Source organism: Curcuma longa, chromosome 1 (genome assembly GCF_044706935.1).
Source record: "Curcuma longa cultivar G26 ecotype Majalengka, Jawa Barat chromosome 1, ITB_CL_G26_1.1, whole genome shotgun sequence".
Taxonomy (NCBI): Eukaryota; Viridiplantae; Streptophyta; class Magnoliopsida; order Zingiberales; family Zingiberaceae; genus Curcuma; species Curcuma longa.
Window position 1 is genome coordinate 506,533 of NC_133861.1, and position 15,042 is coordinate 521,574.

Below are 15,042 nucleotides of genomic sequence, written 5' to 3' on the forward strand. Positions count from 1 at the left end.
AAACCCTCTCGGCCCCACGCGCCGACGGCTAGATGCGTAAGGCCTCAACAACCCTATCGGCCCTACGCGCCGACGGCTCGACCGAAACAATGAAGAAAGCCCTCTCGGCCCCACGCGCCGACGGCTAGATGCGTATGGCCTCAACATCCCTCTCAGACGGCTCGGCCGAAACAATGAAGAAAGCCCTCTCGGCCCCACGCGCCGACGGCTAAATGCTTAAGGCCTCAATAGCCCTCTCGGCCCTACGTGCCGACGGCTCGGCCGAAACAATGAAGAAAGCCCTCTCGGCCCCACGCGCCGACGGCTAGATGCGTAAGGCCTCAACAGCCCTATCGGCCCTACGCGCCGACGGCTCGGCCGAACCAATGAAGAAAGCCCTCTCGGCCCCATGCGCCGACGGCTAGATGCGTAAGACCTCAACAACCCTCTCGGCCCTATGTGCCGATGGCTCAGCCAAAATAATGAAGAAAGCCCTCTCGGCCCCACGCGCCGAGGGCTAGAGGCTTAAGGCCTCAACAGCCCTCTCGGCCCTACGCGTCGTTGACTCGGCCGAAACAATGAAGAAAGCCCTCTCGGCCACATGTGTTGACGGCTAGATGCGTAAGGCCTCAACAACCCTCTCGGCCCTACGCGCCGACGGCTCGGCCGAAACAATGAAGAAAGCCCTCTCGGCCTCACGTACCGACGGCTAGATGAGCAAGGCCTCAATAGCCCTCTCGGCCCTACGCGCCGACGGCTCAATCGAAAAAATGAAGAAAGCCCTCTCGGCCCCACGCGCCGACGGCTAGATGCGTAAGGCCTCAACAGGCCTCTCGGCCCTATGCGCCGACGGCTCGGCCGAAACAATGAAGAAAGCCCTCTCGGCCCCATGCGTCGACGGCTAGATGCTTAAGGCCTCAACTGCTCTCTCGGTCCTATGCGTCGACGGCTCAGCCGAAACAATGAAGAAAACCCTCACAATCCCACGCACCGACAGCTAGATGCGTAAGGCCTCAACAGCCCTCTCAGCCCTACGTGCCGACGGCTCGGCCGAAACAATGAAGAAAGCTCTCTCGGCCCCACGCACCGACGGCTAAATGCAAGGCCTCAACAGCCCTCTCGGCCCTACGTGCCGACGACTCGGCCGAAAAAATGAAGAAAGCCCTCTCGGCCCCACGCGCTGACGGCTAGATGCGTAAGGCCTCAACAGCCCTATCGGCCCTACGCGCCGACGGCTCGGCCGAAACAATGAAGAAAGTCATCTCGGCCCCACGCGCCGACGGCTAGATGCGTATGGCCTCAACAGCCCTCTCGGCCCTACGCGCCGATGGCTCGGCCGAAACAATTAAGAAAGCCCTCTCGGCCCCACGCGCCGACGGCTAAATGCTTAAGGCCTCAACAGCCCTCTCGGCCCTACGCGCAGACGGCTCGGCCGAAACAATGAAGAAAGCCCTCTTGGCCCCACGCGCCGACGGCTAGATGCGTAAGGCCTCAACAGCCCTATCGGCCCTACGCGCCGACGGCTCGGTCGAAACAATGAAGAAAGCCCTCTTGGCCCCACACGCCGACGGCAAGATGCGTAAGGCCTCAACAACCCTCTCGGCCCTACGCCCCGACGGCTCGGCCAAATCAATGAAGAAAGCCCTCTCGGCTCCACGCGTCGATGGCTAGATGCTTAAGGCCTCAACAGCCCTCTCGGCCCTACGCGTCGATGGCTCGGCCGAAACAATGAAGAAAGCCCTCTTGGCCCCACGTGCTGATGGCTAGATACGTAAGGCCTCAACAACCCTCTCGGCCCTACGCACCAACGGCTCGACTGAAACAATGAAGAAAGTCCTCTCGGCCCCACGCGCCGACGGCTAGATGCGTAAGGCCTCAACAGCCCTCTCGGCCCTACACACCGACGGCTCGGCCGAAATAACGAAGAAAGCCCTCTCGGCCCCACGCGCCGACGGCTAGATGCTTAAGGCCTCAACAGCCCTCTCGGCCCTTCGCGCCGATGACTCGGCCGAAACAATGGAGAAAGTCCTCTCGGCCCCACACGCCGACGGCTAGATGCATAAGGCCTCAACAGCCCTCTCGGCCCTACACGCCGACGGCTCGGCCGAAATAATGAAGAAAGCCCTCTCGGCCCCACGCACCGACGGCTAGATGTGTAAGGCCTGAACAGCCCTCTCGGCCCTACGCGCCGACGGCTCGGCCGAAACAATGAAGAAATTCCTCTCGATCCCACGTGCCGACGGCTAGATGCGTAAGGCCTCAACATCTCTCTCGGCCCTACGCGCCGATGACTCGGCCGAAACAATGAAAAAAGCCCTCTCGGCCCCACGCGCCGACGGCTAGATGCGTAAGGCCTCAACAGCCCTCTCGGCTTTACGCGCCAACGGCTCGGCCGAAACAATGAAGAAAGCCCTTTCGGCCCCACGCACCGACGGCTAGATGCGTAAGGCCTGAACAGCCCTCTCGGCCCTACGCGCCGACGGCTCGACCGAAACAATGAAGAAATCCCTCTCGATCCCACGTGCCGACGGCTAGATGCGTAAGGCCTCAACATCTCTCTCGGCCCTACGCGCCGATGACTCGACCGAAACAATGAAAAAAGCCCTCTCGGCCCCACGCGCCGACGGCTAGATGCGTAAGGCCTCAACAGCCCTCTCGGCTTTATGCGCCGACGGCTCGGCCGAAACAATGAAGAAAGCCCTCTCGGTCCCACGCGCCGACGGCTAGATGCTCAAGGCTTCAACAGCCCTCTCGACCCTGCGCGCCGACGGCTCGGCCGAAACAATGAAGAAAGCCCTCTCGGCCCTACGCGCCGACGGCTAGATGCGTAAAGCCTCAACAGCCCTCTCGACCCTACGCGTCGACGGCTCGGCCGAAACGATGAAGAAAGCCCTCTCTGCCCCACGCACCGAGGGCTAGATGCTTAAGGCCTCAACAGCTCTCTTAACCTCACGCGCTGATGGTTTGGCCGTGACAATGGTGGAGCCTCTCAAGACTTCGACGAAATCGGACAGTCCCTGTCCCTCAAAAATTTCGCCTCTCTCTCTCTCTACTGAGGTCTCTTCACCCCCGTAGGGGATCACCACTACCGGGCAAGGAAGCCCACATCTCTGGTAAGGACCCTTAACAAACCCCCCAAGCCTTACCAATATCCCTCATCGCATCGAGTGGCAACAAACTTTTTTCAAAATACAAGCAAGTTATCCAAGACCGCAAAGACAAGCAAAGATATTTTTATTCAATAATGGGAAGATTTTTTTTCCATAAAAGACATCACGAAGAAAACACAGGCATCCGAGCCGAATCGCTCCCATCGCTAGCGGGATGATACGAGACCTGCTAAGTATAGCTGGTCCTAATCGCTCCCATAGCCATCAGAGTTATCCCAGAAACCTACCACTTTTGACACCAAATAAATATTTATTGGGATTCAGTTTGAGGTTATACCTTCGGAGAGTGTCGCATGTTTCATTGATATCACCGATCAGATTTTCAGTTTGGACTGACTTGATTAAAATATTATCCACATATACTTCCACATTACGACCTATCTGATGTTTGAACACTTTATCCATAAGTTTCTGATATGTTGCTACTGCATTCTTCAGTCCAAAAGGCATAACTATATAATAGAAAGTTCCTCTCGATGTGATAAAACTAACCTTTTCCTGATCTTCTTGAGCTAATAAAATTTGATGATATCCTTGATAGGCATCCAACATGCATATATATTCGTGTTCCGATGTAGAATCCACTAGTTGATCTATACGCGGTAGAGGATAACAATCTTTGGGGCAAGCCTTGTTGAGATCTCAGAAGTCAATGCAGACCCGTCATTTTCCTCCTACTTTCAGGACCAGTACAATATTAGCCAACCAAGTGGGGAATTGAACCTCTCTGATATATCCGGCATCTAGAAACTTAGTAACTTCCTCCTGTATTACTTTATTTTGTTCAGGCCCGAAATGTCTCTTCTTTTGCATAACAGGTCGGGCATCAGGGAGGATATTAAGACGATATTCCATGATGTGGGGAGCTATTCCTGTGACTTCTTGAGGTATCCAAATACATCATTATTTTGAATGAGACAAACTATCAGTTCCATTTTCAACTTCGATGTCAGATCAACAGCTATCTAAGAGACTCTATCAGGCTGCAGCTCGAGTACGATCTATACTTTCTCCTTTTCTTGTGTTTGAGGGAGTGAAATAACAGGACCTTCTTGTAAAGAATGCACTTCTTCTCGGGGAGTCCTCCTTAGCTTCACAGCATCAGTACGAACCATGGTCGTATAACATCTCCGAGAAATAGTTTGATCTCCTCTGATCGAGCTGACTTGATCGTCTACTGGGAACTTATTTTTTGATGGAAAGTGAAGACTATTGCTTGAAAAGTACTGAATGCAGGTCTTCCGAGAATAATATTGTACGAGGATGGAGCATCTACTACTGTAAAAATAACACTTCGAGTTCGAATCAAAGGCTCTTGCCCCAAGGAAAGAGGTAGGCTGACCTATCCCAATGGTTGTACTTCGTGTCCAGTGAATCCAAATAAAGCAGTAGACATGGATTTCAGTTTAGATTTCTCTATCTGCATCTAACTGAAGGCCTCTTTATATAGAATATTGACAGAACTACCTATATCGACGAAGACCCAAGCTACCTCATAGTTGGCTATTATGACGCAGATGACTAAAGCATCATCGTGAGGCGTGGAGACCCCTTCCAAATCCCCGGCAACGGCGCCAAAATTTGATAAGCCCAAAACTAGTGTCACGAATGAGCTTCAAATTAGAATTTATAATCGAAAATCCTTAACTCACAAGTAAATGTAATACAGGGGCCACGAGTCGTATTTTCCAAGGATTAGTAGAGAATTTGTATGAACCAAGCTAAGATGTCGTTATTTTTGGGTTTTTCAAATATAAATGGGAATTTTGGTTTTTCAAATGAAATGTAATGAGAATTAACAAACAATGCATGAAACCAAACAAATAAACCTAAGTACCAATCTAACCTAAGTATGCAAAACAATTCGAAGTTAAGCAATGAAATTATCTAACAACAATACATAAAGCTAATCAAAATAGTAATCTAATACAAGAACAATAGATCTGATACGGAACAGTAACAACCTAGAACTTTGGCAAATTCAGAATCAGAAATAATGTAGAATCAGAAAAGAATTGCAACAAGAGATCACTGAAACAACCGAAATTAAGCAACATAAGATGATGTTTAAACCAAACAAAATGAATCCAAGCACCGTGAAACAGATCTAATCGAAACAGAATTAAGAAGCTAACTATTAGAAACAGAAAGAATACAGAACAACAGAAATCAAAACAAACTCAGCTTCCCTTCCAAATCCATCTCCAACTTGTCGTCACACAAGCTCTGATAAAATCAGAAATCCCAGAAGACAACCATTCAGCTTAGCTCGGTTTAATCTAGCTTGGATCTGATCAGCAACAGGGAACGCCCTTGAATTGCAGAACAGAGATAATCAAGAAGTTTAGAATCGAACTGATCTTCTCCAAATCGCTTTCAAATTGATGTGTTGGAACCCTAAAAGATCTTCAAGGAACGCCTCTGAATGCCCTTTATTGCTCCGATCAGTTTGGATCTGAAGAAATCAGTTGAAATCCACGGCGGATCAGAAACTCTGGCAAAACCCTCGCCAGTCGAATCCAACCTCCATTGATGCCGAGCCTTGCTTGTAATCACCTTTTAGGATTCGGAAATCAAGTTTGAATTGGAAAATCTGAGGTTTTTCCGCTCTAGATCTACGCTACAGAAGAAGAAAACAACGAAGAAGACGATGCTACAGTAACTACGTGAGAATGCTACAGTGAAACTTCTCGTTAAAACTGCGATTTGAATTCGGCCGGTTCAACACTGTTCAGACCGGGTTCAACTCCAAATTAGCGCCGGTTCAGTCCTGATTCAAGCTTAATTGGCCCGGTTCAGCTCCAATTCGACTCCGGTTCGAGTCAAATTCACATGGGATCAGTCCAAATCAAATGTGGGTCTTGATTCATGAGGTTGGATCCATCAATTTAGTCAATCTTGGCTCAATTTAACTCGATCTCAATTTGGGTTCCATCTTGGTTCAACTCGAGTCCTACAAAATCAAATCCAATTAATGTAAAATTAACCATGAAATTACAGAAATTATAATTGACCATCAAATTGTGCAACATATTACAAATATACTCAAATCAATTCATTAAACCATTTATTTTCCATGCAAATCCCAAAATAAAGCGATAAAATACATAACAAACCCAACTTATCAAACGTCTTCTTGAGGATCTCACATCTTGACCTTGTACAGGACTCACTTGAATTCCTTCTGAATGATTTTTCTGTACTTCCTACTTAGGATATTTGTAGGTAACTTGTCCTGATATGGGGGATGAAGCTCTTTTTCCCTACTGCTTCTCCTTTGTTACTCTTTCCACTTCTCGTGCTAACTGTCTGCATTCATTAGTGTGATGACTAAAAGATTGGTGGTAGGTGCAAAAACGAACATGCTCCTTCGGAGAGCTTTGATGGGGTGCTTCTTCTGAGGTGGGAAAAGAAGAGACAGTATGTACGGTGCGCTTTTCTTTTCGAGAGGGTATATAAAGTCCGCGTGGTACTCCCTTGCAATGTATAGACGGAGAAGTCTTTCTCTCTAATTTATAATTGACCGAGCTGTCTCCATGTCGAGCAAGTTGAGTTTCTTCTAGATGTATGTACTTCTCGGCTCTTTCTAATAACTTAGCATAATTGGCGGAAGGTTTCTTCACTAGTGATCGAAACAATTCCCCATCCATCAATCCTTAAGAGAAAGCACTGGTCAATATATACCTCCGTAGGTGTGGAAGGAACGTCCCAAACGACCTTGTCGAATCTCTGAATATACTCCCTGAGGGCCTCGCGGCAAAGTAAACAACTCCGAGGTCCCCTCGTTTAGGATAGAAGAAGTAATGAAAGAGCTGAGAATCAAGAGGAATCTGATAGATTTGAAAAATGATGGAAGCACCGCAGATCAAACGGTAAGAGTTTGGGGGCAGTTGAGATAGAGAACACTGAAAGTAGGTAGCTAGATTTTGAAGGAAAGATGGTAATGAAAATCGTAAACCTCCTTCCAGCTGCCCCTGAAAGAAGGTAACATAACCATGGGGAGGTTCATGAGGTCGTTGATCAGGAGAAGGGAGCCTGATCCTATGGTCTAAAGGGATGTCATACTGTTCTTTGAGCAATATTTCATCCCCCGATGATAACAAAGATTCCTGGATCTCGTACCAAGGGACAGACGTAGCCATAGGTGCACACTAGGGATAGAAGGAACAAAAACCTAACAGCTTAGACACACTAGGTCAAAGCTGTAGTGTCGCAGTAAGAAGATGAAGCAGGCGAAAGGGGAGAGAAAAAGAAGAAGGTACAACAAAGGGAAAGAACCGACGACGGAGGAAAGTACTGAAGAGGAAGACTGATAGAACTCTAAAGGTTGAGAAGACGAACGGTGAGACAGCTAAGACTTACTGGAATATAGAAATAGCGCAATGAACAGGGATGAAGGAATGACGAGCAGCAAGGACTTACTAGGGTTAAGATCGTCGGTGGCAAGAATCGGAGGAAGACGATGAAGAAGGCGCAAGAAAACGTAAGTTGCAAAAAGCTAGGGTTTCTTTTCGCTGAAAGTAATAAAGAAAGAAGATGGGTATTCCACTTAAACCAAATGACCATTGAATCTCCACTGTTGGGAGCAAGATCAAGGGACTGAATTTGTTGATTCAAAAAAGCATACGATAGTATCCTTGATTAGCCTATGTGAGGTTTGAAGCTCGCTGAGTAATTTAACGTTTTTGGTTTAACTCGAGTCCAATCAGTCGGACTTCACCTCCTTCGACTAGACTAATTCGGGAAGCTTATGATCCAATAGGGTTATTTAGTGGTTACGTGGGTGTTGTGTATAATGGAGTATGAGGAAAAAAGGGTAAATATAAGTATCGGTTAATTGACGAAAGTTATTCCCTGAACCCTAAATGAACTCCCGACCTCCTACTCCGGTCTCGGTATGCTTCCTTAAGCATGTGCCGACCTCCTACTCCGATCTCGGTATGCTTCCTCAAGCATGTGTCGATCTCTTGCTCCGATCTCGGTATGCTTCCTTAAGCATGTGTCGACCTCTTGCTCCAGTCTCGGCACATCTCCTGCATCAGGTGTTGACCTCGTGACTTGGTCTCGGCACGCCTCCTACATCAGATGCTGACCTCATGACTTGGTCTCTACTTGGGCGTTTTAGAGTAAAATCCCTCTGCTCTTGTTTCTATTAAGATTCATTGAAAATTTTATATAATATATAATAATTATTTACGTCACTTATATGTTTCTTTTTAGGATTTGATACCTGACAACTACCTCCATCATAGTTTTAACTCCCTAAAAGGTTGAATTTCCATTTTTACCCTTATTATTTATATAGTTTTGATCCCTCTGCTCTTGTTTCTATTAAGATTCAGTCCCTATATGTTTCTTTTTAGGATTTGATACCTGACAACTACCCCATCTTAGTTTTAACTCCCTAAAAGGTTGAATTTCTATTTTTACCCTTATTATTTATATAGTTTTGATTAATTTTTTCACCCATCTTCTTCCACCGATTCATCTTCCAACAATCCGATTTTGTGCTCTCGATATGAAGCCAGTCGAGCCTGCAGTCGAAGAGGACTTGCTTCTGTGAGCTCGATCGACCATGATTCGACCGCCGGCCGATAGAATAACGGTCGAAATCGATCGCCAGAATCGGGCGACCGATTTCGACCGCAACACCGTCGGATTCCGGCCAAATCGTGGTCGGAATCCGATGGCAGACGGACGGACAGGCGACGCCAACCTGTCCACCGCCGGATTCCAACCACGATTCGATCGAAATCTGGCCTGATCGCGACCGATAGTGGCCACGCCACTGCCGACAGCGTGATTTGGCCATTTCCGACCGTTTTACGAAGGATTTCGGCCGCTAATCGGCTGGAATCTGAGCTCCGCCGGACCGCCGACGAGTTGCGCGTCGATCGCGCCCGGTCCGGCGATCGACGATGGTCGGACGAGTGTGGCGACGGCGCCGACAGTGGACGTAGGTCGACAGTGTCGCGCACGGGCGCACAGAGATAGGCGCGCAACATATCAGTTTTCTCATCACTTTAGGTATTCTATTGTTATTATTGTGTTTAAGGGGTCGAGTACCGAAAACGATCGTTCGAGTACCAAAAACTGTTGTTCGAGTATCAAAAACGGCTAGCCGAGTACCGAAAATGGTCGGATGAGTACCGAAAATGACCTCTTGTTTATTTTATGAATGTCAAATAAGTACTTACTCATATTCCATGGTGAGTGGAGAACATGTTTCTTTTAAAAATTAAATAATTGAGTACTTTTTCAAATAATCATAAAATTGGGTATCACTTGGGGTAAATTAAGTTCCAAGAGCTTAAAATTGAGTACTTTTTCAAATCATTTCTGGGAAAAATTTATCAAGGTGCATTTGTAGTTGTATGAAACCACAATGATACGGTGGGACGATGACACCTCATCAAGGATAAAATCATAAAATCAATTCATCTTTAAGATTAGGAAATCCTAAAACCGTTTCACCCAAAGGAAAAATATCTTGAAATATTTGTTAAACAAATATTTCAGAATCTTCCTAAAAAACTGGAACGGATATCTTAGAATATTTCTTAAACGGATGTTAATATTTCAGAGATTAACTACTATAAAAAGGTAACTCATGCCCATGTGTACAGGTACGCATACATCCACCCTAATTCCCCTAAGTCATTAAACTCCTTCCTCATGCCGAATCCTAACTTGAGTGTCGGAGTGGCTTGCCGGGACCCACCCCCGCGCCATTCTAACCCTTTTTTAGTGCTTTTCAGATCTCCTCTCATATCTCTTAGGGTGATTCTCTCCGAAGAGCGTGCACACCGACAATTTCTGAACCGGTGTCTGAATCCTCCACGGTGTATTGGTCGGAACACACAACATATAATAACATATATAAAACTACCACTAAATACAACAGTTTAATGATTAATGCATAAATCACTTCATAATGCATTTCTCAGTTGCAATTACATAACCAACATCCAACTTTTATCCACTTTTAACCACAATAATGGATCATTAATATATAAGTAACAAAATTTTATACTAACGCTAGTTTTGTTTAATACAAATCACAAAATGCCACTAGATCTTGTAGCTATTTTTTAACAACATTCATAACTACTTCCTTGGTTTAGCAATTGCTTATGCCTGTAAGAAATTAACGAGTATTATAAATGAATACTCATAAGTATGATATCGAATTACGAATTGTGGATGATTATCAATAAATATTATAGATGAATACAAATAAGTACGATATTGAATTACATATCAAATTCAAGATTAAATTCTATGTGTAATTTTTAACCGAATTCGAGTAGTTAAAGGGTCATAACAAGTATCACTTGATAAAAATTAAGTATTTATTGTATCACTTTAGGTATTCTATTGTTATTTAAGTATTTAAGGGGTCACGTCAAGTAGCATTTGATAAAAATTAGATACTCGTTGTATCACTTTAGATATCCTATGGTTTTATTTGATGAATGTCAAATAAGTCATTCAAGATTAAATTTCAAGTGTAGTTTTTAACCGAATTCGAGTAGTTAAAGGGTCATAACAAGTATCACTTGATAAAAATTAGGTATTTATTATATCACTTTAGGTATTCTATTGTTATTTAAGTGTTTAAGGGGTCACGTCAAGTAGCATTTGATAAAAATTAGATACTCGTTGTATCACTTTAGATATCCTATGATTTTATTTGATGAATGTCAAATAAGTCATTCAAGATTAAATTTCAAGTGTAGTTTTTAACCGAATTCAAGTAGTTAAAGGGTCATAACAAGTATCACTTGATAAAAATTAGGTATTTATTGTATCACTTTAGGTATTCTATTGTTATTTAAGTGTTTAAGGGGTCACGTCAAGTAGCATTTGATAAAAATTAGATACTCGTTGTATCACTTTAGATATCCTATGATTTTATTTAATGAATGCCAAATAAGTCATTCAAGATTAAATTTTGAGTGTAGTTTTTAACCGAATTCGAGTAGTTAAAGGGCCATAACAAGTATCACTTGATAAAAACTAGGTATTTGTTGTATCACTTTAGGTATTCTATTGTTATTTAAGTGTTTAAGGGGTCACGTCAAGTAGCATTTGATAAAAATTAGATACTCGTTGTATCACTTTAGATATCCTATAATTTTATTTGATGAATGTCAAATAATTCATTCAAGATTAAATTCCAAGTGTAGTTTTTAACCGAATTCGAGTAGTTAAAGGGTCATAATAAGTATCACTTGATAAAAATTAGATATTTATTGTATCACTTTAGGTATTCTATTATTATTTAAGTGTTTAAGGGGTCATGTCAAATAGCATTTGATAAAAATTAGATAGTCATTGTATCACTTTAGATATCCTTGTTGGGTTGCAAGGGTGCAAACATAGTCCCACATCTAAAACACATGGAAAAGATCATGAATTTAAAAGGATGGAAGATATCACCATTGGTATGAGACCTTTTGGGTTGAGTCCAAAAATAAAATCATGAGGGCTTAGGCCCAAAGTGGACAATATCATACTATTGTGGAGATATTTTGATTCCATCGGTACTAACAAGTGGTATCAGAGCGAGGTTGCTCTTCACCGGACTAACTGCTGGAAGAGCCATGATCCAGATATAACCATGTGGGTTGAACCTTAAACAAAGGAAGTGGGTGCTCGCGTGTCTGAATCAAGAGGACCAGACACCAGGCAGAAAGTCCTAGTTGCGGCTAGACAAGAAGTCCTAGTAGGTCGGGTGGACCGAGGGGCAGAAAGTCCTGGTGGGTCGAGGATTTGGACGTCAAACGGAGGCTCTCCGTTTGAGGGGGGTCTGTGGTCTTTTGTTTGAGGGGGGATTGTTGGGTTGCAATGGTGCAAACATAATCCTACATCTAAAACACATGGAAAAGATCATGAGTTTAAAATTTAAAATCTCCATAGTCCTTTTGGATTGAGCGCAAAAATAAAACCATGAGGGCTTAGGCCCAAATTGGACAATATCATACTATTGTGGAGATATTTTGATTCCATCGGTACTAATAATCCTATGATTTTATTTGATGAATGTCAAATAAGTCATTCAAGATTAAATTTCAAGTGTAGTTTTAAACCGAATTCGAGTAGTTAAAGGGTCATAACAAGTATCACTTGATAAAAATTAGGTATTTGTTGTATCACTTTAGGTATTCTATTATTATTTAAGTATTTAAGGGGTCACGTCAAGTAGCATTTGATAAAAATTAGATACTCGTTGTATCACTTTAGATATTCTATGGTTTTATTTGATGAATGCCAAATAAGTCATTCAAGATTAAATTTCAAATGTAGTTTTTAACCGAATTCGAGTAGTTAAAGGATCATAACAAGTATCACTTGATAAAAACTAGGTATTTGTTGTATCACTTTAGGTATTCTATTGTTATTTAAGTGTGTAAGGGGTCACGTCAAGTAGCATTTGATAAAAATTAGATACTCGTTGTATCACTTTAGATATCCTATGGTTTTATTTGATGAATGTCAAATAATTCATTCAAGATTAAATTCCAAGTGTAGTTTTTAACCGAATTCGAGTAGTTAAAGGGTCATAACAAGTATCACTTGATAAACATTAGGTATTTGTTGTATTACTTTAGGTATTCTATTGTTCGATTTTGCTATCCTGAGCGTCGAGTGTATGCGTGCCCGTGCGCTTCATGCGATCCACTGTCCATCACGGGATCGCGCGCCAGATCTGGACCGTCCAAATGTGGGAATACACAATATTCTGCCCTGACCCATCGTCCCATTTCTACTCGGCACGCTGTCGGCAGCCACTCCGTCAACCCCGGTCCGATCAGAATCTGGCAACCGACGAGCAGGCGCCGCCTTCCGACCGGTCAAGACCCGGACTCCGATCGAATTTTGGTCGGAATCGGCCACGCGCCGCTGGCACCGATTATGTTACACGGCCGGTCGGTCTCCGACCAAATCACGATCGGAGACTGGCCGAGGAAGGACCGGCGTGCGACGCCGGCCCGTCCTCCATCGAATTTCGATTGCGATTCGGTCGGAATCTGGCCTGATCACAGTCGGCAGTGGTCGCGCCACCGCCGATCGCGTGATTTGGCTGTTTCTGACCAAATTACATCGGATTCCGACCACTATCTAGTCGGAATCCGATGCCGGATGAATCTCCGACTAGCGGTGCATCGATCGCCCTCGAGCCGGTTGCCGACGGTAGCCAGACGGTGCAACAAGGCCGGCAGCAGCGATGGCCTTGTTAAGATAAATTACATCTAATATTTAAAATACCTCTGCTCTTGTTAGGATAAATTACATATAATATTTAAAATACCTTGAAATTATCTGACGGTGGGTCATGGGAGAAGATGGATTAGGAAAGAAATTGTTTATGTGGGAGTAAAATTGGAAACGAAGTAAAAGAAGGGTAAAAATGGAATCCAAATAAAAATTCAATTTAATAGGGAGTTAAAATATATGATTTAGATGGTTGTCATTAACTACTCCAAATCTAAAATTATTATAAAAAAAATAAATATAGTTTTGACAATATTGAAATAATTTTAATTTAAAATAAAAAGTTTTGATTAAAATTAGAGTAATTTTGATTTTAAGATAATTCCAATATTACATTTTAATTAACATTTTTATATTATTATTGGATTACTTTAATAAATAAGAATATTTTTGAAATAAAAAACTAAAATATATATCCTTTTGATATTTCTTAACATAAAACACTCGATGATAAAAGTTTTAATTTTTGTCCTATATATAATATACTATTCTAGAATCTTCCACGTATGGTTCGTGCACGTCTTCTTTTACGTTCTTTGCATCACGAACTGTTAAAATGAAGGGAATATACACGTGTTGCGCTCTCATTCCACTGCCGAGCCGGACACTGTAGAATCGAGTGGTATCTTAAACTCACCCGCGATACACCGGAACGTGATCTCCGCCGTGCCTATGTCGGTTCGCTTGCCACATCTCACCCTATAAATAAATATAACGGCCAGCCGGTATAAACCCACCTCGGATAAAACAACGGCATACCAAATTCCAAATACCGTTGAGACCGAGCAGCCGGCATCGAAGAGGGCCGAGGGCGAAGCGAAGGGCGGATTCATGGAAACCCTCGACCTCCACCACCACCCGCCGCTGCTGCCTCCTCTGCTTCCCTCCCGCGGCCTCCTCACCGACTCCGATCTCAAGGCGGCGGAGCTGCTTGTCCACCTCAGCGAGAACAGCGGCTGCGAGGTCGACGATCGGTGCTCCTCCTCCACCTCCACCACCACTTCCAGATCGGTGGAGCTATCTAGGTTGCCTCCGCCGCCGCTCGAGGCGGCGATCCTCCTGGAGAACGAGGACGACGATGAGGAGATGGGCGGCCCGTGGCGGAGGACGCGGCGGTACCGCCCGATCGCGGACGTCTACGCCGCCACGGCGCCCGTCGGTGGCCGCGATCTGGACCGGAGGCAGCGCGGCGAGCGGCGAAGTGAGAAGAAGAGCCGAAGGGAACAAGATCGAGAGGTAAACACTCGAAGCAATTAGACTTAATAACTTTTGATTAGTAGTAATTACTGTTATTTTGAGTAGTAATGTGTAATTAATTAGTGTGAAATTAGAGATTAAAATGCTATGTGGGTTGTAATAACTGGAATATCGTCGTGATAAATAATTTGCATTTTTGTAGCGATTATTTGATATTGCATGATCATTTACTTTTCATTCTATAACATTGTTTAGAGTATGATTTACTATAGCTAGCTTATTACGGTATATATCAATCATTCTACGCTACTAGTTAAAATTCACAAATAAATATATTTCTATTTTAAATAATTTTTTCTTCACATTAAATAATAATATGAATATTTATTCATATAAATTCAATAGCCTAATGTGTCGC

At 44.0% G+C, this 15,042-nt stretch overlaps 1 protein-coding gene across 1 annotated transcript; it reads left to right on the plus strand.

The window, feature by feature from the left end:
* The first annotated feature begins 14,185 nt into the window (after window positions 1-14,185).
* On the plus strand, window positions 14,186-14,773 carry LOC141827997 (uncharacterized). Its single transcript, XM_074715378.1, has one exon. It carries the CDS (start codon window positions 14,259-14,261, stop codon window positions 14,682-14,684), a length of 426 nt encoding a protein of 141 aa, XP_074571479.1. The 5' UTR covers window positions 14,186-14,258; the 3' UTR covers window positions 14,685-14,773.
* Window positions 14,774-15,042: the final 269 nt, after the last annotated feature.